General features: G+C 34.8%; 1 protein-coding gene across 10 annotated transcripts in view; it reads left to right on the top strand.

The window, feature by feature from the left end:
* N4BP2 (NEDD4 binding protein 2) overlaps positions 1-24,667 on the top strand; it is a 118,067-nt gene that overhangs the window by 54,019 nt on the left and 39,381 nt on the right. For 7 of the 10 annotated variants that reach the window (XR_011649439.1, XR_011649442.1, XR_011649441.1 and 4 more), the window contains 7 exons: positions 2,663-2,818; positions 5,026-7,415; positions 8,048-8,133; positions 9,299-9,344; positions 14,524-14,720; positions 18,049-18,167; positions 22,618-22,756. Coding sequence is in view for 1 of the 10 variants with exons in the window: in XM_071216888.1 (XP_071072989.1) it covers positions 2,663-2,818; positions 5,026-7,415; positions 8,048-8,133; positions 9,299-9,344; positions 14,524-14,720; positions 18,049-18,167; positions 22,618-22,756 (3,133 nt within the window). In the remaining 9 variants the exon portion in view is untranslated. The remainder of the gene's footprint in view (positions 1-2,662; positions 2,819-5,025; positions 7,416-8,047; positions 8,134-9,298; positions 9,345-14,523; positions 14,721-18,048; positions 18,168-22,617; positions 22,757-24,667) is intronic. The other 3 variants (XR_009186316.2, XR_011649444.1, XR_011649443.1) reach the window with 1 other exon arrangement.

The following is a 24,667-nucleotide window of genomic DNA, read 5'->3' as shown; positions in this document are numbered from 1 at the left end:
TATTTTTGTTATCATTTAGTTCTAATTTGCATTATGATTAATTTTTTTTCTTTAACTCCTGGGTAGTTTAGATCACTGTTTTAAAATTTTTGAACAGATGGGTTTTTAAATTTAGTTCTTTTAAACATTGATTTTTAACTTAGTGCATTAGGTCAGACTGTATAGTTTGTGTAATATTAATTCTCTGATATTTTGATATTTTTAAAGGCTTGTTTTCATTGTTAATTTAAGAAAAATGTTTCATGTTTGATAAGAATATATACTGGTTACAATGTATTAATATGTCCATTAAATCATGCTTTTTAATTCTCTTGCTCACATCTCCTATATTTTTCCTAATTTTTTTTCCCATCTGCCTCATGGATCAGTGTTTAAAAGAGGGATGGTGAAGTCTCCTACTTTGAGAGAGGTGTGTGAAATCTCCCTCTGTTATGTTGAATATGTCAGTTTTTTCCATGTCATTCTGCCTATTTTTGCTTTATAAATTCTGAGGGTAATTTTTTTTTAGTGCATACAAGTTTAGGATTGTTATGTCACTCCATGAATTTAATCTCTTATCCTTTTGTAGTGATTTTCTTTTATCTTTAATATCAGTTTTTGTCTTGAAATCTAATTTGTCTAATATTTAATAGAGTTATACTAGCTTCATTTTAGTTAGTATTTGAGTGTTATATGTTTTTCCATACTTTCAGCTCTTCAATATCCTCATGTTCGGGTATATTTCTAATAACCAGAATATGGCTGAGTTTTAAAAAATCTGTTATTTCAGGCTTTGGCTTTTACCTGATAAACTTCGTTCTTTTATAATTATTTTTGGCTATTCATATAATTAATCTTGTTTCTTACTGCCTCACTCTGTGTGCTTTCTATTTATCTTAACTTTTCTGCATTTTTTCCTCCTGTAATGTCTTTTTTTTTATTTGTTTGGATTTTTTCTTTTATCGTTTATTTTGTTTATTTTTTTTTGGTTCTTTGAACCCAAGTTTTCTTATTCCATTTTTTTTCTCTTCTCTACTAACTTGGAAATTATATACATCCTTTTTATTCTTTTATTGATTCTTGTAAATTTTATCATGCAAACTTTAAGACAAAGTCTGTTTTTTAGCCTTTCTCCTCATAAATACAAGTCCTTTCAAACTTTTAAACTCTGATATTTACCATTGATTCTTACATGTTATTGTTGTCCACAATATACAGATAGTGTTTATTTTCCCTTACTCATGTAGTTATCACTTTGTGCTTCAATTTTTTTCTTGTATCATAAATTTTCCATCTGGAAATTTCTTTCTGCCTGAAGTTCATCTTTTAGAATTTTCTTTATTGTGAAGATATGCTTGATGGCAAACTCTCTCTTTTTTAAATCTCAAAATCCTTTAGTTGCCTCATTCTTCTGAGATATTTTAACTGGCTATATATATTCTAGATTGAGTTACAGAATATAACATTTCACCTTCTTCTAACTTCCATTATTATTGTTGTTAAGTCAGCTGTCATTCTGATTGTTGGATCCTTTGTAGGTGATTTTTTAAAAAGTTTGCTTTTAATATGTTTTTGTTTTTGATGAATGATAATTTTGATATAATTCTAGCTGCAGATTTATCACTATCTTGTTTGGGTTTTATTGCTCTTTTAAAGTCAGGGGATTGATGTCTTTCATCAGTTCTTAAAAATCCTCGGCCTTTTTTCTTTAAATTGCCTCTGTTCCATATACTCTCTTTTCTCTTTCTGGGGCTTGGATTAGATATATACTAGACTTTTTCACTCTGTCCACTGTGTCTATGTCTCTTAACCTGTCTTTCATGTTTTCCATCTCTTTGCTTCTTTGTGATCTGAAACCAGACAAGATTGAGGTAGGTAAATATGGAAGCTAGATTTGCCCAGGTGGCAAATGCTAATATTAGCCCTGGGATCCAAACATTAAGCCTTGGTTCCAGCTCATGGTCGGAGAGTTGCAAAGGAAATTTTTCATTAGGATATTTGAGGGACTAAAGCACACCATTTGACCTTCTGGCAGTTGCAAATTCAAATGTTAGGATGGAAGAAAGTATATTCAGTTTAATATATGGCCTAAGGATTGCCATATATTAGGCTTAACTAAGTAAGAACTCAAACCAAAATACACAAAGAAGAAATAAGCCACCATGAGTGAAAATACAGACAACAAACCTCATATTTGGATACCCAGAGAATTCAAATACTAGAACTTTTTTCTTTGAACTTTAAAAGTATGTTTATTTCACTTCACTCAATCTAATTTTAGAACATCTAGTTTGCCATACTGGCAGAAGTGGAAGCTTCTGTAGTGTGATTTTTCACTCACTGGTTAATAACTAATTAAAGCCTTGAAATGACTCTTGAGTTCTTATGAGGTTTTTACAGAGCTTGAGAATAACTTCTTATAAAGTTATTGGGATCTGTTACTCTTTTTTTGAGTTGATAAAGGGTTCTAGGAATGGAAGAAATTTTATGAAATGATTGAGAAAGTGGTAACTTAAAAGTCCTGAATAAAATAAAAATTAGGATCAAATAGTAGATATTGTGCCATAATAAACCAGGTTGGGGTTTTTTATCTATTAGAAAAATATAGTCGCTTTTCTTGGTATTTTATGCTCTGATTTTTTTTTTTTAAGTTAGTTACTAATAATCCTTCTACTGTCTTCAGGCGTAATATTCATGGAGTAAGCAAAGAAAAAATAACAAGAATGTTGGAAAACTATCAACGTTTTGTTTCAGTGCCAATAGTCATGAGTTCTTCAGTTCAAGAGAAAACTGAATGTCTTGAGTTTTGTGCATATTCTTGTGAGGACAGAAGTACCAGGTAGGTTAATATATTATATATTAAAAATTCTTTTTGGAATATAATTTTTAAAAACAATTTTTGAGCTTGTGAAATTACTGCTGATTAACTTTAAGAAGAATGTAATGCTTTCTTATATGTAAGGATTTAGGTATAGCTTTACTTGGAGTGGGATGTGTATGGTTAGTAAGAGTTTACTTGAGAGATGACATGGGAATTTTCTCGTTATCGTCAGGATTTTGTGAAACCATGATTATACTATGAATATTCCTGCATTCTTTACATAATTTCATTTACTTTTCCAGTATTTTCTTTATCTCCTCTCTGTTATTTTATATATTCTTATATCACCTCTTTATCTCCTTAGGCATCAGCAAAAATACTTTTTACAAACTGGTATCATAAAAATTAATCATTAATCATACACTCTGTAATGAATGATACAAATCATAGTCTTCTGGAAGTTTGCAATCCAGCATAATATTGATTCTTTTTTTTTTTTTTAATTTTTCAGTTTTTATTTTTTTAGGAGGTACTGGGGATTGAACCCAGGACCTTGTACATGGGAAGCAGGTGCTCAACCACTGAGCTACATTCACTCCCCAATGAGAGCTGGATTTTTCATTTGTTTGTTTTGTTTTTTTAGGAGGTACTGGAGATCGAACCCAGGACCTTGTACTTGGGAAGCAAGCACTCAACTACTTGAGCTATATCCTCTCCCTCATTTTAACATTTTTTATTAGAGGAAGATGTGAGCTTACAAAACAATCATGTATAATGTGCAGCATTCCCATACCTCACCACTCCACCAAAGCCTTACATTGTTGTAGGACATTTGTTACAGATTATAAAAGACTATGACCAGACTATGACCACTAACTATGGTCCTGAATGTACATTTGGTTTATTTTTCCATACACTCCCTATTAACACTATATATTAGTATTGTACATTTGTTATAGTTCCTGAGAGAACACTGTCATATTTGTACTGTTAATCACTGTCCATCTTCCACCACATAATTCACTGTGTTCTACAGTCCCGTGCCTTGTACTTTCTATCCAGGGTGTACACTCATTGGCTCTCACTTTCATCACAGAGTTCTGCAGTCATCACACCAGTAAACCTCTGAACATTTTCCTTAGTCCAATAGAAAAAATCCCATACCCCCATATTATTGACCCTTAGTGTTGATGTAGTATCTTCTTAGACATTGATGCAAGAATATTTCAATGTTGCTGTTAACTATAGTCCATAAGTTACATTAATTGTATTTTCTTCATGCATCACTATATTCTTATACCTTGTAATAGTGACATACATTTGTTCTAGTTCATAGAAGAACATTCTTGTATATTTATTATTAACTATAATCCTCATCCACCTTTTGGTTCATTATGTTATTCAGTCCCTAGAATATTCCCTAGCTTTGTTTCAGTTGACATTTACATCCCTAGGTTACCCCTGTCAACTATGATCCAATTTATAACCAGCCGTTATGAATCACTATAATGTGTTCCCATCAAATCTATCCATTTCCAAAGTTTTGCAGTCAAGCTAATTGAAAATTCTACCTACATTAAGCATCAGTTCCCCTTCTCAGTACTTATCCTATCTCCTAGTAACTCTAACTTTTAGTCCAGGTTTTAACTCTGTGTGTTTATTCTTCTTGTTTAGTTCATATTAGTGAGATCATATAATACTGTCCTTTTGTATCTGGCTTATTTAATACTGATTCTTTTAAACATTTAGTACATATAAGCAATTGAATAAATGAGTAAAGAAGAACTTAAGTATATGTAGAGATCTGGAGCTCAAATTTTATGATGGTAAAGGATAGAAAGGCTCTGTTAAAAAGAAATTGGAAGTAGGGAAGAGGTGGAGGTGGTGTCTTCTCCTGGAAAAAGGATTTAGACCCTTAACTTTAACATTTAATGAATAATAAGCACCTAAATAGGAAATTTCTTATTTACTATTCAATTTGAAAAAATTTTGAGAGCTTTCTATGCCAAACATTGTGCTGCAGTTAAAACAAAGGGATGGATTTATCATAGATTAGGGAAAGATCAAGACTAGTTTTTATAATTTTAATGTAGTTTATTTCTAAAATTTTTAGAGTAAATAAATGGTTATGTGCCCCTATCTTTCACTTGAATGCTTCTTTAAATCATATTAATGTCAACACTAAGAAATTTCCTTATGATATTTAAAAAAAAAAAATCTTTCAGCCCAAAAGACAATGAAGATGCTATCTCTGAAAAAGAAGAAAGTGCTTTATCCTCATCTTTGAAGCACCTGGAGTTAATTGAAGAGAAAAAACTTGAAGTGACTAATGACACTATGTTACCTGAGAATATTGCAGATCTCCATAATGCAGATTTAAACAAAGGAAGAAATGAAATAAGTGGTATGAATCATAACATTCAGAGTGCTTTCATTCATGAAGCTCTAGACGTGTGTTTTTCTGACTCTGAAAGCCAAGTACAAGTAACAGACGAAAGTGAAAAAGAAGAGCAAGGAGAAATGGCTTCTGAAAAAGAGTGCACTAAAACTGATGCAGTTAGTTCTATAGAGAGAGTATCACCTAGTATTTGCAATGGTGAAAATAATCAAGAATACTGTGATCCTGCAAAGACTATACCATTTCAAGATGAAAACTCTTTATCTGATGAAATAATGGAAGAAAGAACAAAGGTAGAGAAAAAAGCCTTTGGAAAACAAACAGGCAGATCAACTGTGGAAAAGTTCCCAAGACATGAGCTATCAAATTTTGTTGGTGACTGGCCAGTTGAAAAGACAATTGGTCAGAGGACAAAAAGGAAACGAAAAACTGAAAAAACTTCATCTGTACAAAATGACAAGTATAATTGCCTTCAGTCACACAGAGCATTAAATAATAATAGCACATCTCTGAATGTAGACCATGTCCAGCAACAAAGATCTCCACAAGAAAGTGGTGAGGATGGCAAGAAGTCACAGTGTGAAGATGCTTTAGAATTCCTCAATAGCTGTAACTATGATACTTATACAAATACTGAAAAAAACCTATCTAGCTCATTCAACATTACGGACGACTGGCCTTCATCTGATTCTTTAGCTCAGAGAGAGCGCAGATTGAGAATGCCAAAGGCTGGAGTAAATCAACCAGACCCAGAATTTAAAACTAATGACAGTATGAAGGAAATATCCTTATACACAGAGCATGAGACCTGTTGGAGCACAAGCCCTGAAGAACTGAAATCATTGAGCTCCACCCTGGGTGGTTCTGAAATGCTACCCAATGAGATGGCCCATGAAAATAAGACTTGTCTAAGTAAAGAGATTGATGAGCAAGGCACATTATCTCTTAGTTTTACCAATAGTGCTCCAACAATTTCCGGAGTAGTAGAACCACCAATTTTAGCTGAATTTCCAGTGGGGAAGCCTAAAAGAGTACCTGGAAATGGAGTAGGTATGTGTACCCAGACTGAACCACAGGATTTTGCTCTCTTATGGAAAATAGAAAAGAATAAAATAACTGTTTCAGATTCTGTCAGAGTATTAACAGGAAGATTAGATGGATTTAAACCAAAAGCTTTCAATATTAACACAAAATCAGATGCTCAGGAAACAATTCCATATAGGGTAATGTATGATAAAAGTACATATGTTGAAGAAAGTGAGCTTATCAGTGCTGACGAATCTGAAAGTCTTAATATTCTTTGTAGCTTATTTGGATCCTTTTCATCAGAAGCCCTAAAAGATTTATATGAGAGGTGTAATAAAGATATTATTTGGGCCACAAGCCTTTTGTTGGATTCTAACATTAAATTGTGTGAGGGTACTGAACCTGAGAATTTCCAAAAATCATGTGATAAATCACAAATTAGGCCATTTTCTCTGGGTTTGAATTTGAAGGGAATCATTACTGAGAGAGAGATTTTAGAGGATTCTAATTCTGTGCCAGAATTTAGCCAGGGGCTTGGTATCAGTAACACAAATATTCAATCTACCTGTGATGCAGAAAAGGGAAATTCAGAGCAGGCAGAAATAAGAGCTATAACTCCTGAAAAGTCAGGATTAATAAGTGTATTTCCTAATGCTGCTGTAGATCTAAAGAATACTAATGAACTACTTCCTAATAGTCAGGCAGAGCTTTCACGTTTACACAGCATTAAGCAGTCTCTCCCAGGTACTCTAAAAGCTGCCTCCCCTAAAGACCTGAGTGAAATAGAGAAGAATCTAGTAGCCTCAGAGACTGATGACAATATACATTCTTCTTTGAATGTGTCTGATATTTTAAACTCTGTATCAAACACTTCAAATATTGAATTAAATGAAGAAATTCATTTTACTGACCCTTTAGAAGTAAAGAAAAATGAAAATCTTCCAAAGGATTATGTGGAATTTCATTTAAACACAGAAGAATTTATGAATGAAGATGAACAGGAAATGGAGAAAATTCTAATGGCAGGGAGTAGTTTATCAGCGGAAGTTAGTGAAGAATTTAAAACTGAGATGCTGAATCCCACACCAGTGATGGCCAAATCTCTGACCATAGACTGCCTGGAATTGGCATTACCCCCGGAACTGGCTTTTCAGCTCAATGAATTATTTGGTCCTGTTGGTATTGATTCAGGTAAGGAAAAAGTAAATTACCTGCATGTGCATCTTAGAGTAAATAGAATTTAGAGGGTTCTCTTTGGATTATAAAATTCTCTTCTATTAACTGAATTGTAAAAGTAATTTGTGATAACTAGCTTCACATAGTACATTGTTTTTATGTAACCCCCTCACATGTTTGTGGAGGATGTTAAAAATATAATTTTGAAGAAATAGAGAATATTGATATGGAGTTGATATATGTCCATATATATATATATATATATAAAGAGTTCTTTGGTATTTACATCATCCTTGTGCTGGTGAAGCTTTTTGAATCCTTTGGTGCTACTCTAGATAACACTTAAGGCAAGATTAATTTCTCAGGATACCTATTGAAAAGTCTCAGCTGAATAAAATTAATATATTTAAACTAATGAAAATGAATACTTTAAATTTATTTTTTAGGAAGCTTTGTATAATTGCACCAGCCAAAAATGTGAAAACAATGTCACAGTAACAAAAATATTCCAAGGATTTAGTAACTAGAAATATGGGCTAGTAATTTATAATCTAAATTAGTTTTATGATAATAAGGTGGTTGAGTACATTTCTGCAAATGTATAATGAGTAATGATTATAATTTGTTTTCTTTTTCCCCTTCACAAGGGTCTCTAACAGTTGAGGATTGTGTGGTTCATATAGATCTGAATCTGGCTAAAGTGATTCATGAGAAATGGAAGGAATCTGTAATGGTTGGTAGGCTTCTTTTTATAAAGAGCTCTTTTCGTGTCAATTTTGTCATCTTTACTCTTCGATACAACCTACCATATTCTGTGAAATACAGCTACTGTGTTTTTTCTTCTTTAAAAAACATCACTTCTTTATTTTAAAGGAAAAATAAAACTCTCCCAGCCCTGTCCAAAAATACCCCCAATAATAATAATAGCAATAATAAAAGTCCTTATAAACCATAAGGGAGCACTGAGTTTGAGTATTACGTTCTTCGGTACACTGTTTGGGTTTTTTTTTTTAACTTGGTGACTTTATAAATATTAAAAACCTTAAAAGTGTGACCAAAGACTTTTGCTTAAAATTAAGCATTTTAGAAGGCTGCTTCAAAATACTGTAGTAGGGCTGTACAGTGATCCTGTGGGGCATGATGCTCTCACTTTTGTATCCTAGCAGAGGTTAAGGGCCCAGATTGAAAAGTGATCATACTTCCAGAGTTAGCATGTGTGGCCTATTTGGGTGAGAAAGTCAGGGAGATCCATGTGTTATTCTAGACAAGGAAAATCCACTCTCAAACCAAAAATTTAGACATGGAATGTGCTGGATTTCACAATAAAGTTAGTCTGGGAGGGGGAAAGGTGTGAGCCCAGACAAGGCAGATGGCTTGATTGAACTGGTTTGCCCTAATTTGCTTTTCTCATCTTTTCAGTGGGTTTAGTGCCATCATTCATACCACCATTTAGAATGCCCGTCAGTGAGCTCTATTGAATTTTGATTTTGAGAGAGAATGAACTTTTACAAGTCAACAGATTTTTTCCCCCCTCTTTCAAGTATTTTAGATTATTTCCTGACTGGCCAAGTTATGTAATTAGTGATGGAATTCAATGGGACTGTTTATTTATTTAAAAAAAAAATCAAAAGCAGTGAGTTTCTTTTTACTTCCTAAGCTAATGATTACAGTGCTGATTGGTTAAATTTCAAAAGAGTTTTTAAAAAAATGTGGCAGAAAAGCTCTGATTAGAAGAATTATGTAGATGTATCCATATGCTTTTATTTATTTTTATACTAAAAATGATTTGAAATTTTACAAAGGGAAATGATTTCTAGATAAAATAATATAATCTTATAATCTTGTTTACTAATTAATGTATGCCTCTCTGCCAATCCCTTCCCTGCATTTGGATTTAGGAACGACAAAGACAAGAAGAAGTAGCCCGTGGCAAGCTTATGCAAGGTAAGGCACATTTTCACTTCTAATGTTCTGGTTGTCTTGTTAAAATTTGGTGTGTGTGTATAAATTGTAACTCATTCTAAATATACTTTGACAAAATATATTACCAAGAATTTTTAATTTTTAAAGTTCTTTAAAAATATTTGAGGTAGCAGATTTGGCTTAACTGATAGAGAGTCCGCCTACGTCATGGGAGGTCCAGGGTTAAAACCCAGAGCCTCCTGACCCGTGTAGAGCTGGCCCATGTGCAGTGCTGATGCACACAAGGAGTGCCGAGCCACGCAGGGGTGTCCCCCACGTAGGGGAGCCCCACGTGCAAGGAGTGTGCCCCATAAGGAGAGCCGCCCCACATGATAAAAGTGCAGCCTGCCCAGGAGTGGCACCGCATTCACAGAGAGCTGAGGCAGCAAGATGATGCATCAAAAAGAGACACAGATTCCTGGTGCTGCTGACAAGAATACAAGTGGACACAGAAGAACACATGGTGAATGGACACAGAGAGTAGACAACTGGGAGGGGGGAGAGGAGAGAAAAAAAAATTTGACATTTAATATTGATACAACATAAAATAGGGGAAGCAGATTTAGGTCAACTGATAGAGTGTCTGCCTACCACATGGGAGGTGGAGGTCCAGGGTTCGATCTCCAAGGCCTTCTGACCCATGTGATGAGCTGACCCATGTGCAGTGCTGATGTGCACAAGGAGTGCCATGCCATGCAGGGGTATTCCCTGCGTAGGGGAGCCCCATGCGCAAGGAGTGCACCCCATAAGGAGAGCCACCTTGTGTGAAAAAAGCACAGCCTGCCCAGGAGTGGTGCCGCACACACGGAGAGCTGATGCAGCAAGATGATGCAATAAAAAGAGACATAGATTTACAGTGCCACTGACAAGAATGCAAGCAGACACAGAAGAACACACAGCGGATGGACACAGAGAGCAGACAATGGGGGGGAGGGAGAAGGGGAGAGATAAAAAACAAATCTTTTTAAAAAACCCAATAAACCCCATAAAATAGTAAAAAACAAAAAGGGAGAAGAAACCCTCTAATATATATATAAAACTTTCGTTAGTACTGTGGAAAACCCAGGATGTCCTCTAATACATATAGTTAAGCTCTTTCTTGTTAATGTTTTCTCCTGCTTGAAATAGAACTGTTAGAGAACAATAAGGTATTTATGTATTTGATATAGAGAAATATTGAAATATTACTCTGTTATTCAAAAGTTTTATTGACATTAATGTCATTAAAGCACAAAAATCACCCTGTTGACCAACAAAAACTGACAAATATCTTTCTCAAAGTTCCAGAGAACAGTTAAAGAACTGCAGAAACAGGGTGAGCACTGATCGAGAAAAAGGCTACTTAAAAGCAGCAGGACCTCATGGCATCCTGGCTGGCACCTCACCAATCCTTCACAGACTTGGCTCAGTGTCACTTACTCTCAGTGTGGAGGTCCTGAGGGAGCAGAGTAGTTATCCTGCGTATACTGGGAGCATGTGTGTCTGGCTCAGTCTGTCTGGTGATGGCCTCGGGGATTTGTTGCCTGTGGAACTTTCACTGCATGTGGTAGGCAGCTCACAGAGTTTCCCTTCAGAACTCTGTGGGAGAGCAGTCAGGTTGTGCTTCCTGGGGCAAGGGAATGCTGGCTCTAGGATAATACAGTGCAGTGCCCAGGACCACGAGGAAACTCTTTCTTAGGGAAGAAGGGACATTAGGAACCCTGCAGATGGAGGAATTTCTAGAGACACACATGCATGCCCAAGACAAGACTTGTGGGCAGAAAGGATCAGGAAGGCCCCGGCATTTTGTCCAGGAGCTATTCTCTAAACTTATTGTATGGGTAAGTCCTGAAGGAAAGCAAATAACAAAAGATCTAGGTTTCAACAAAAGACTACAAAACATAAAAAGAAACAAAAGTGGTGGCTTAGGCAAAGGAGAAGTTTACAGCATTAGAAACCATCAGTGAGGAAGACCAGACCTGGGGCATAACAGCAAGGACTTTTAAAAATGGTCCTAAATATGCCAAGAGAGCTAAAGGAAAACACAGACAAAGAACTAAAGGAAATCAGGAAAATGATCAATGAACACAAAGAGAATACCATTAGAGGGATAGATTTTTGAAAAGGGACTGAACAGAACTGAAGACCAATGGAGCAGAAATTTAAAATTCTCAAGGGGTGTTCAACAGCACATTGGAGCTGGCAGAAGAAAGAACCAGTGAACTTGAAGAAAAGATACTTGAAATCATCCAGTCTGAAAAGCAGAAAGAAAAAAGAATGAGAAAAAGTAAACAGGGTTTGAGGAACCTATGGGATACCATCAAATGTACCAGTATATGCACATGGGTGTCTCAGAAGTCTGAGAAGAGAGAGAAAGGAACAGAGAGAAATATTGGCTGAAAACTTCCCAAGTTAATGAAAGACATGAATATACACATTCAAGATATTCAACAGTCTTCAAACTGGATAAATCCAAATAAACCCACACGGCTACATACTATAATCAAATTGCTGAATGGCAAAGAGAATTCTGAAAGCTGTAAGAGAGAAGTAACATGTCAGGTACATGGAAGTCTCAGCTTCTTATCGGAAACCATGGAAGCAAGAACGTAGAGGGATGACATATTTCAAGTGCTGAAAGCCAAAAACTGCCAACCAAGAACACTATATAAGGCAAAACTGTCTTTCAGAAATGAGGAAGAGTATTAAGTCTTTCCCAGATAAACAGATGCTGAAGGACTTTGTCACCGCTAGATTGGACCTACAAGAGATGCTAAAAAGTGCTCTTGCAGGTTGAAAGGAAAGGACACTAGACAATAGATCCAAACCACATGAAGAAATAAAGATCTCCAGTGAGGGTAACTACATGGGTAAATAGTATAAATGCCAGTGCTATTGTATTTTTGGTTTTAACCCCACTTCTTACGTTCCCTATGATCTATAAGGCAAATACGTAAAATGTGATGTCAGTGTTTTTCGATACATAGTGTATAGACAAGTACCTTGTGACAAGAACTACATAAAAATGGGGGGACAGAGGAATATAGGAACATAATTTGTTTATACCATTGAAGTTAACTTGGTATCAAAGTACACCAGATTGTTTTAGATTTAGAATGTTAATTTAAGCCCCAGGGTAACTACAAAGAAAATATTGGGAAATATGCAAGCTATAAGAGACAGAAATTAGAGTACGGATTGCCAGGGTTAGACAGGAAGGATGGGGAGTTAATGCATATTGGGTGTAGGATTTCTGGTTGAGAATATCGGAGAGTTTTAGTAATGAAAGGTGGTGAGGGTACCAAAACATTGTGAATGTTAAAATCCCATTTATTGGTATGCTTGGGAATGGATGAGATGGGAAAGTTTATGTTGTATATATCTTTTCACAGCAAACAAACAAAAAAAACAACCAAAGAGACAATTACAATTAAGTGCAATACATGATCTTGGATTGGGTTTATTAGCAAAAGAGGAGCAAAACCTCAAAGGGACATTTGAGAAATGTATGAAAAAATTATAATTAGACCATAAGATTTATAGTCAATGTTAAATTCCTTGAACTTGCTGACTGCTAAGGTAGTTACATGAATGAATATCCTTTTTCTTAGGAAATGTAAATGGCAATATTAGGTATTCAAAGAGCATGATGTATTCAGTCTACACTCAAGTATTCAGAAAATGGATAGATAGGTGATAGGTAGGTAGATAGATAGGTAGGTAGATAGATGGAATGATACCAAGATGTGGCAAAACATTAAAAGTGGTTGGTCTAGATAGCTGGGGGAGGGCGATAAGGTATGTTGAAGTTTTCTGTATGGGGTTTGTATTATTTTTGTAATTCTCCTGTAAGTTTGAAAGCATTTGAAAATAAAATGTTTTTAAAAAAATCAGCCTGCATTTTTGGTGTATCCTACCAACTTAAAATATTTGATTACAGAGAACTCCTCTATGATAGTTTCTTTGGTGATGAATACAGGATAGCAGGGAAGCGGACTTGGCCCAATGGATAGGGCGTCCGCCTACCACATGGGCCTCTTTGACCTGTGTGGAGCTGGCCCATGCGCAGTGCTGATGTGCGCAAGGAGTGCCCCGCGTAGGGGAGCCCCATGCTCAAGGAGTGTGCCCCGTAAGGAAAGCCGCCAGCGTGAAAGAAAGCGCAGCCTGCCCAAGAATGGCACTGCACACACAGAGAGCTGACACAACAAGATGATGCAAAAAGAAGAAACACAGATTCCCAGTGCCGCTGATAAGGATAGAAGTGGCCACAGAAGAACACACAGCGAATGGACACAGAGAGCAGACAATGGGGCGGGGGGGAGGGGAGGGGGTTGGGAAGGGAAGGGGAGAAAAATAAATAAAAAAGAAATCTTTAAAAAAAAATACAGGATAGCAGATCCTTGTAAAGGGTCCTCTTTCTGTGTATCCTCCAGATGCTCCTTTTGTCCACTCTATGCTGGTACCAAGGCAGGGAGTTCCAGGTTGAAGATTTTTAGGGTCTTCTTTAGTTCAGACCTATGCTCATGTTATAGATTCAAGAGCTAAAGCTGTGCCCAAAGGTTATGTACTGGTGGTGTGTGTATTCCAGTATCTGCTATTTTCTTGCTCTCCAGGAAAGCAAAGGAATACATCAATGTGTTGCTGTCCCTTAGAGATGCTGAAATGTTTCACGTTAAATCCTCTTAATTTGAACGTCTTAGAATATCCAGTTCCTTTTTTCTGTTTAATATCATATGCTCCCTATTTATTGTGTGCCTCCAATGGGTTTCAGTTTTGCCAAAATATTGATCTTCTCTGTCCTTGAAGTGACTGACAGAGCCTGAGGCCAACAGACTATGAAGCTGCTCTAGCTTGTCACCTCCAGCTATCTGCTGTTTTCTAGCATTCTGTATGGATGCCATCACTTTCTGTAAGTAGACGTGATATGAAAAAAAGTGGGAAGCGTTGAGTTGATTTACATTTATAACCAAGTCATTGTTTATTTGAAACATTCCCACTTTTACGCATATCATTTCTTACTTGAAATTATGTGGAGATATTTTTGGAATTTCTACAAAAAAATTTAAAATGCCCTGTTTTTAGGTCTCTCCAAAGTAGATGTAAAAGAGTAAGTAATGATGTCTAATTTGTACTTTCATTGTTGAATGTACGACATTATTGGTAGTTCTTTTATCTTTTACAGATCCTTCCTTGGTTGGGCATATTGGTCCCAATAATCCTGAACAAAAATCATCTCACAAAACAGGCAAAAAATTACTGAAGACTTTAGCAGTGCCTGAAATGCTACCCTTATTGGATCACTGGAACACTCAAACTAAAAAAGTGTCACTCAGAGAAATAATGTCAGAAGAAATTGCCTTACAGGAAAAATTTGATTTGGTATGAATTGGCATGGATATTTAGCCATTCTCTCTGACTTCTAGTTGATTGTATGTGCTTCCTTTGTCATTTTCATTTGTTTTTCTGTTTCTTAGTCTGGAATCTGCTTTAACCTGATTGAAGTTGATATTAAAATTGAAAAATGTTTTAAATATACTTTCAAAACTGAAGGTTTTTGTTCCTGGGAAATTAGGTGATACTTCTGTAATAATAAGACATTTCTGTTAAATTTGCATTGCTTTAGACTGAACTGTATCTTTTACAGTTTTTAATTAAATTAAATTTTTAAAATTAAATTAAATTTTTGATTTCTAGAGATTGAAATTATCTCAAAAAATTTCATGCCTAAATTAGTAACGTCTTGCTATTTAGTGTCCTTCTTTGAAACAAAATAATATGCATTTGAATGAAAATTAAATAAGCTTTCTTTTTTAAATTAAAATTTGAATTAAACAAGTTCAAACAAAAACTCCACTTCGAACTTTGTATCTAGTTTTGTTCTTATCTAATTATTTGAAGCCTCAAAGAAATGTTTTTTTTTTTTGCATTTCTTCTTCTTAGCTTTTTTTTTTGATTCTCAAAATTAGTGTTAGAGGATTTCAAAATCCAATGGGAAAAGACTTTAGAGATTATTGAGTCCAATTCCAACAGTAGAAATATTATTAGTACTTAGATGGTGATCTTGAAACATTTTTATACTCTCACTCATTTGGCTGTGTTGTAGAATTTGAGAGAGGTTCAATTATTTGCGTATAGAGAGGCCAGGACTCAGGAATGATTTTGAGAAGGAAAAATGGCTTATTGATGGCCGGTGGGACCCGGGAGCTTTCTGTTTCAATCCTGAGCCCGGAACAAGACTTTTGAGTCTCTTATACAGAGAGGAAAGGTTAAATGGTCCCTTTGTTTCAGTTCTCAATTGGCTTGAATTAGCATATATATCTTCTACATCTTAGGTAAGCTTTTAGCATGGACTTCATACATTCTAGATAAGCTTTTAGCATATTTGGTTTGCATTTCCCCTGAATACTTAAAGTTTATAGACCTTGCATTGTTAAACTGTTTCCTGGGACTGGAGTCGTTGCCATGGTCACTAAGGACAGGACTGCAGCCTCTTACTGTCTCACACCCACAAGTCAGACAGCTTAGGTTATCTCTAATGAGACAAAGAGCCTCGCACCCATAGTCCACATCAGCTGCTCAAAGGAGCACCTTTATATTTAGCAGAAATACATAGATTTTGGTCATGGGAATATTAATGGGATTCTTCCATCTTCATATTTGTTCTCCTAGTTATCTTGTTAAATAAATTGGACCTATGCCTTCATTCCCATCTTTACATCTTTACATAATCCAAACAACAATCTCTTCGGTAGGATTTTATGTTGTATTTCATATCCTCTTTAATGTATGTGTTGAATAAATTAGAAAAGTGGATTTTCTTAAAAAATAAGGAAAGCCTAAATCCTATGCCTAAATGTTTTGACAATTTTGGTTGAAATGCCATTTTCCACTACTGAAACTTGTCTTTATGGTTCTAGCCTGCCTTTTAACTTTCAGTATAATTCTGAACAAATGAGCTTCTTTTGACTTGCCAATTTAATGCAGTTTTTTTTTTTCTATCAGTGATTTTTACTTGTCTTTCTCTGGGTTGGGTAATAGAAGCTGGACTACTTTGATCCCAAGAACACACACCATTAGGGAGAGCCTCAAACAAGAGAATTTCTTTATGGTTCCTTCTCACTCTTTGTCTTCCAAAGAGAAATACATTATATTTTTTAAGCAAATGATGTAAAACAAATTTTAGGGATAATTATGAATAGAATAACTAATAGTAACATTACTAAGGTCATGAATTTTTAGTTCATTGATGAGGCCTTAGAGTTTATGGTATAGTAGAAACTCTGTGACCTGGCAAATTGTTAGTAAATTTGGGCACTCATTTTTTAGTAAATTGAGATTATAATTCATACCTTAAGTAAAACATATAGTATTTATCTTTATATATGTTTGTTTTTTTTTTCTTTCTTTTTTTAAAAATTGAAAGCATGTAGTAGTTTTTAATCATTGAGGTGGATGGCTTCCATCTTTCTTGTGATGTGTGATTTTTTTCAGCTTTACCAGCTTTTAAAGACTTGTTAGACTGTAATTCATTGTGGCTCCAAATTGTCATTTGATGTTATAAATGGCCTTGATATGGTGAGGCTTAGAGTCAAATAACTATCCTAGGATTGTTCTGAATTATAGGATTATTCTGGATTATTGTAATTTTTAAATTTAGAGTTACCTTTGTTGCCTTTGAAATTATATAGGAAGTTATTTTTCAGACATTAGGATCTTTGTAACAAACAAAAGATGTTAATTTCATCAAAATTTTAACAAATTGCCTTAGAAGTTACCTTAAGAATGTTTATCATAATTTTAGGCTGAAATTAAAATAGTAAACTTTAGGAAAGTTTTTTTCTCCAGGCAATTTTAATAGATAAATCCAGATATGACTTGTGAAAAATAACAATTCTCATGCAGTTATTTTGGAGTAATATGTTTGTGAAAAATATAAAAGTAATTTAAGTCCTAAGATTTTTTGTCAATCTGAATTTGCAACTTATTTGTACATTGTAGTTTCTGCCCATTGAGGAGAATATGTTTTTGAGGACGTTGTTCACAGCATCACACAGTGTCCCTTTTATGAGGACCCATGGGAGAAATTTCTCTCATTTCTTAGTACCAGAAAAAGCTGTTCTTCTCCTGAGCAACTGGTTTGTTTTTACTTTATGGGCACTGAAAATCTTTGTTTCCCCCTTTGCCTTGTCCACTAAGAATCTCAGAGTTAAATTTGTAGCCCACCTTTTAGCAATTATATAGGATTTTGTGGCATGCATTCATTTACTAATTTTACTTGCCAGCTCTATCCTATATTCTTATCTTTATTTTCTCTAGTTTCTGACTTCTTAATTTATTTATATCCTGTTTGTGTATATATATGTATATATCTCCTGTTATAGAGTGTGATTGAATGTGTGGGTACGTGTATGGAGTATATGTATATATATTTATATATAAAGGCACACATATATAAGTATTCAAGTGTGTATAGATGTGTGTGTATATATGTGTATATATATGTTTGTGAGCATGTTCAAATCCTTTGCAAAAATGGGATATAAATAAATAATGCAAAAATACTTATTACTAATTTCAGCCTTTAATTGGTGAAAAAGTCTGATTGCTTTACATTATTAGTTTCTTTGTAACCTAGTAGTCATGCTTTGGAATCGGTATAGTTAGTATTATAAATTCTATCTTAATAGTATTTTTGTTTTTGTTCTAGAAAAAGGAACCACTTATGTTTGAAAAAGATTGTGCCACCAAACTAAAGGAGAAGCAACTCTTCAAGATGTTTCCAGCCATTAACCAAAATTTTTTGGTGGACATTTTCAGGGACCACAAGTGAGTGCTAGAAAGATTGTGTCTATACTTTCTATTGTGATGTCCCTGAAAGTATATTCCATACATGTTTTAAAAAAACAGTTTTATTGAGATATATTCACATACCATACAGTCCATACATAAAGTCTGTATGAATTACATGCATGATAGTATAACCACTCTGGATATTGGTAATCTTTAAAATTTTTGTGACTCACATAGGGTAAAATATATCATTAATGGATAAATTTTTATTTTCTTGATTGCTCTGAATTGTTGTTCATATATTAATATTTCATTTTCTATTAATTGTTTACTTATAGCATTTACTTGTTTTTCTTTTGATTATTTTCAGTTTCTTTCTAGATTGTGAGAGCTTTTTATAAATTATTTTTATTAATACTTAATATAGATTAAATTAATTTTTCCTGTTTTTATACTTATCACCTAACCTGTGAGTAGTCTTTTTGGTCATATGTATGTTTTAATTCATATGTTTTATCTGAAAGCCTTTTTCTTTATTTTTTCTAAGTTTATCCTCATGTCTTGGTAATCTAAATTTGCAAGATGGCTTTCTTTCTCTATGCTCTGAAAAGCTTAAGTAACATAGGCTTTGGGCTTGTGTCTTTTCATAAAGAGATCTTTATAGCCTTTCACTGTCTTTTGAGGTTATAGCTCTAATGAATCACTTTTAGTAGTTTGTCCTCTTGAAAATTATCAGTTTTACCTGGTTTTCAATATTCTTTTTTCTTTTCTTTTCTTTTTTTTAACATACTGGGCCTAGCGATTGAACTCCAGACCTTGTATGTGGGAAGCCAGTGCTCAACCAGTGAGCTGCATCAGTTCCCTAGAGTTGGTTTTTTTGTTGGTTTGCTTGTTGTATTTTTGTTTTCAGGAGGCACTGGGGACCAAACTGGGGATCTCCCATGTGGGAAGCAGGCATTCAAGTGCTTGAGTCACATCTGCTCCCTACAATATTCTTTTATAATTAAAAACATTATTTTGTATTTGATCATATCCCTTTTTTCTTTCCTAATGTTGTACATTTGTTTGTTTTTGAGTTACCCAGGGCTGGGGATTGAACCTGGCACTTTGTATGTGGGTAGCCGGCACTCAACCACTGAGCCACTTTGGCTTCCCTGAGTTGGTTTTATCATTTGGTTTGTTTTTGTTTTTTCAGGAGGCACCGGCAACTGAACCCAGGGCCTCCCATGTGGTAGGCAGGTCCTCAGCTGCTTGGGTCATATCCCCTCCCTGTTATACATTTTGTGTTTTCTCTATTTTTGTTCTTAATCAGATTGGTCCTTTCAAAGTATAAGCTCTTGGTTTATTGGCCACAGTGTATTGTTTTATGATCCATAATCAGTTATTTTTATTTTTGCAGATTCCTTTCTTTTAAAATTTGTTAGTGTATTTTCTTTTATTAAAAAACAATTTTATTGAGATGTATTCATAAGCCATATGGTCCATCAAAAGTGTACAATCAATGGCTTTTAGTATAATCACAGTGTTGTGCATCATTTATCACCACAAAAAATTTTAGAACAATTTCATGACTCCAAAAAGAAAAACTCCACACCCTTAACAGTCACCACTAAATCCCTCTATCTTTCCCCAGGACTACATAACCGCTAATCTAATTCCATCTTTATAAATTCATTATATTTATATTTTATATAAATGTAATCATTTGATATGTAGTACTTAGTGTCTGGTTTCTTTCACTTAGCATAATGTGGTTTTTTTTGGTCTGATATTAACGTCTTATAACATTAATATACATTTGTTAAGGTTTCAAAGAAGAATAGTCTTATATATACAGTATTACCCATACAGTCCTATGTTACATTTTTTTAGCTTTCCTTTTAGTAATATACATGACCTTAGACTTTCCCTAGTCTAGTTACACAGTACTGCTAGTTATAAACATTATGTTTTGCTTCACCTTTTCTATTCATTTCCAAAAATTAATACACAACCTTTTTTTACCAGTACTGCACAAGTTAACCCCCAACTTTCCATTTTCTAACTTCATTCTATTTTCTGGTGACCCATTTTTAAGTTATTAACTCCATGAGATTACTTGATATATTTATTTCATAGTAGCACAGTCATACAGTATTTGTCCTTTTTTATCTGGCTTGCTTCACTCAACATAATGTCCTCCAGGTTCATCCATGTTGTCATGTGTTTTACAACCCAAGTAGAAATTATGTACAATTAAAGCATTTATTCCCCATTCCCTAACCCCAATCTAGCCCTTGATAATCTATATTCTAGATTAGGACTCTATGAGTTTGCTCATCTAATTATTTCATATCCGTGAGATTATACAATATTTGTCCTTTTGTGCCTAGGTTATGTCACTCAACATGATGTCTTCAAGGTACATCCATGTTTTTGTATGAATCAGAACTTCATTCGTTTTACTTAAATAATTTTTAATGGGTTTATTCCAATCCACAAATATCATTATTTATTTTTGCTACCTAACCAAATGTTTTGTTAGAGATATGTGTTAAAATCTCCCAGAGGGTGGGGATTAGGAAGTTGCTGGCATGGTATTAGCTCTCTTCTATGGCATGTGGGGAAAGAGGGCCTGCAGTGAAACAACCTGGATCTGTGATTTCCCCAGGCAATATAAGAAGACTGGAGGAGTCATTTCTGGGATGACCAGAGGGATTGTCCAGTCAGGCCCCTTAGGGTTGGTGGTTTGTCTTTGTTTACCTGCTGAGAGCTAGATGATTCTTTTAGCTAGCAGTTAACTTCAGCTTTATCCTGGTATGAAGGGGAGGTGGGCTCAGTTTCTGTGGTTCCTGAAGTGTAATCTATCAGAGCAGTACCCCTCAAAGAGTACCAGTGGTGGAAGCTGACTTCCACCCCTAAGAGTGAATAAGCTGGGTGGTTTTTGGGCTAGAAAATATGTGGTTAATTGCTGGCAGTTTCTAGCCCTTGTCAGCTTCTCTGTGTTGAGCATATCTGAGGTAATTATGGGAGGGCTGGAGTGGAAATAACAGGCCCAAATAAGTTCCCTTTAATGACTGTGTTTAATAAATTGAGGAATAGCAAAATTGTACCCAATTATGAGTAATCTGATATCACTTTTCTAAAATATTCCCATCTGATCACCTTTTCATTTTCTGGCCAAAGAAAGAGATCAAAGTCATATGTAGTCTGAAATAATGAGTAGAATAAAATCATTTATAATTTAATTTGGAATAAGTTTCTTTAGATATTGGAATATGAGCAAATTAGATGTTTGTCAATTTGTAGAATTTCATGCTACAGATAATATAATATCACCATGAAAACATGCCTAAATAATATGGAGGGTGAGAGATACGGTGGTAGTCACATTTCCTGTTTTATATCTCTGCTCAGACTTCTGTTTCTGCCTAGAATCCCATGGTATAAGTAAAAAGTAGAATTATATCCATAAATCAGCAGTGTTTATTGCATTCATTATAATGTGTTACCATCAAGTCCAACAATTACTACATAATTACATTTGACCTTATTAAACTTTCTCTATATATCTAGTATTGTCTCCCCCTTCCATACCATCCTGCATTCTATCTCCTACCAATCTACACTTCACAGTCCAACTCTGTAAGTCTACTCATTGTACTTAGGTCATATCAGTGAGACCATACAATATTCGTCCTTTTGTGTCTGGTTTATTCCACTCAACATGATAGCCTCAAGACTCATCCATGTTGTCATGTGCTTGTTCAATTGATTTCTTCCTACAGCTGAATAATATTCCCTTGTATGAATATACCGTATCATGTTTATCCTTTCATCATTTAACAGACACTTAGGTTGTTTCCATCTTTTAGCAATTGTGAATAATGCTGTTGTGAACATCAGTGTGCAAATATCTGTTCATGTTCTTGCTTTCAATTCTGAATATATTCCTAGTAGCAGGATTGCTGGATCATATGGCAGTTCTATATTTAGTTTCCTGAGGAACCGCCAAACTGTCTTCCACAGAAGCTGCACCATTTTACACTGTCACCAATAGTGAAGAGTTGTTTCTATTTCTAGTAAAAAGTGGAATTTGACACTATAAATATGTTAGCTTAAAGGTCTCTTGTCTGTGTTTGAGTTTAACGGAAATCAGAAACTGTGTGTGTATCTAACAAAAAATTGAAAGAATGTAGGTGAAAGAAACATTTGTTGTAGATAACCTGATGAAATAAAAGATTAGAATTTGAATCAGTTTCAAAGTGTTACCTTTTGGTATTCATATTTTAAAAATTTACTTCTTAATTTATTACATGACAGTTTCCTTCTGATTACTCCTGAGTCTTTGAAATACACAATAAGCATTTAATTTCAATGTTGAAAACTTAAAAGTCAGCCATTTTTTCATTCTTACAAAATGTTTGAAGGATTGGTTATGTTAATATTTCCATGTAATGTTTATTTTCATTTATTCACATTAATTTTGTACTTAAACTTTCTACAGCTATTCCTTAGAACACACAGTGCAATTTCTAAACTGTGTTCTTGAAGGAGACCCTGTAAAAACAGTTGTAGCGCAAGAGTTTGTTTGCCAAAATGAGACTATCACTTCTCATACTGCACTGAAGTCCAAAGAGAAAAAGGTATGGAGTTACTTATTTTTTACGACAATGGTAAATAATTATATATAAAAATATTATTGATTCATTGAGATAATTTCATGATTATTTCTAACCATTTGGACTAGATGGGAAATTTACCCACCAATAGCATATTTGGTTTAGAATATGCATTTACTCAGAAAAATGAATTTATAGCTGATTATGTTTTTTCCTTCAATGTCAATTTTTACGACAAGCAATTGAATTTCTGCAACTTTTCTAGTATATGTAGTATGAGACTTAATTGAATAGCAGAGGGTAGAAATCTGATGGTTCTTAGGGGGTGAATATATGGGAAAAAATTGTTTTGGCAAATTTGATGGGTTTTTTTGGTAGGTTTTTGGAAGAGTGATTCACCTTGTGATGGGGGTTTGCAAATGCAACAGATGTTAAATTGGGAGTGTAGGGCAGACAGGTTTAATCCATGGAAAGATCAGATATTTACACTTTAATTGTTATAGAACTTTACTGGGAATATATAGATTGCCATGTTTAATATTGTTTTGTTATGAATGAATGTTTGCTTTTATTATAAAAAATCTAGGTCTCTAACAAAGTTACTTAAAATTATTTGTTATTGGTGAATATTTGAATGTAATTTGAATATGGAACTGCAATGGGAATATTTACAGTAATAAATATGTAGCATATTTACTATATATAGTATATGTAATGTGCTTTAGCAAAGTATATTTAATAAATATACAACATAAATATACATAGTGCTGCACGTATCTTTTGTGATTTGATTCTTGGCTTTTCGAAATTGTTTACTTCAACTTGTTTGTTTTCTTGACGTGTTTTCCCTGATGAGTTCAGATGATTAATTTGTCTGTTTCTGATATTCGTGATTGAATATTTAATCTAATTGGGGAAATTAAATCTTGTACATACATCAAGGTGCTGTTAAATATAGCCTGACAAACTTAAAAGAGGAATATTGATATTATAGGATGCTATAAGGTTGGTCTAAGTAGAAGGAGAATTATAAAAATGTTTATGTCTAAGGAATGAACATGGTATTAATAATATAGTTTAGTCTATAAAGATTAAATGTAAAATTTATATGAAGATCCTCTTAATGCACTTTTGTTAGGGTGAGGCCTTCTTCCAGAACTTTGGACTTCATTGGTTTGTTATTTTGGGTTTTTTTTTAGATTTTAATTTTTATTTCTCTCCCCTTCTCTCCCCTCCCCCACTGTCTGCTCTTTCTGTCCGTTCTCTGTGTGTTCTTCTGTGTCCACTTGCATTTCTTGTCAGGCGGCACCGGGAATCTGTGTCTCTTTGTTGCATCATATTGCTGCATCAGCTCTCGTGTGTGTGGTGCCACTCCTGGATGGGCTGCGCTTTTTTTGTGTGAGGCAGCTCTCCTTGTGGGGCACACTCCTTGTGTGTGGGGCACCCCTATGCCTGTGTGGCATGGCACTCCTTGCACATGGCAGCACTGTGCATGGGCCAGCTCACCACACAATTCAGGAGGTCCTGGGTACCTAACCCTGGACCTCCCATATGGTAGGTGCTGTGCCAGTTGAGCCACATCCGCTTCCCCTGGACTTCATTGGTTTTTATTTTTTTATTTTATTTTATTTTATTTTTAAAGACTTATTTATTTATTTAATTCCCCCCCTCCCCCGGTTGTCTGTTCTCTGTGTCTATTTGCTGCGTCTTGTTTCTCTGTCCGCTTCTGTTGTTGTCAGCGGCACGGAAAGTGTGGGGGGCGCCATTCCTGGGCAGGCTGCACTCTCTTTCGCGCTGGACGGCTCTCCTTACGGGGCGCACTGCTTTCTCCACATCAGTGCTACAATTTCTTCCACTATTAGTCACAATAGTTCTATAGTAGAATATCAGTAAGTCCACTTTAGTCTATATTTTATTCCTCCATCCTGTGGACCC

Source organism: Dasypus novemcinctus, chromosome 1 (assembly GCF_030445035.2).
Source record: "Dasypus novemcinctus isolate mDasNov1 chromosome 1, mDasNov1.1.hap2, whole genome shotgun sequence".
Lineage (NCBI taxonomy): Eukaryota > Metazoa > Chordata > Mammalia > Cingulata > Dasypodidae > Dasypus > Dasypus novemcinctus.
This window is presented reverse-complemented; position numbering and strand designations above follow the sequence as displayed.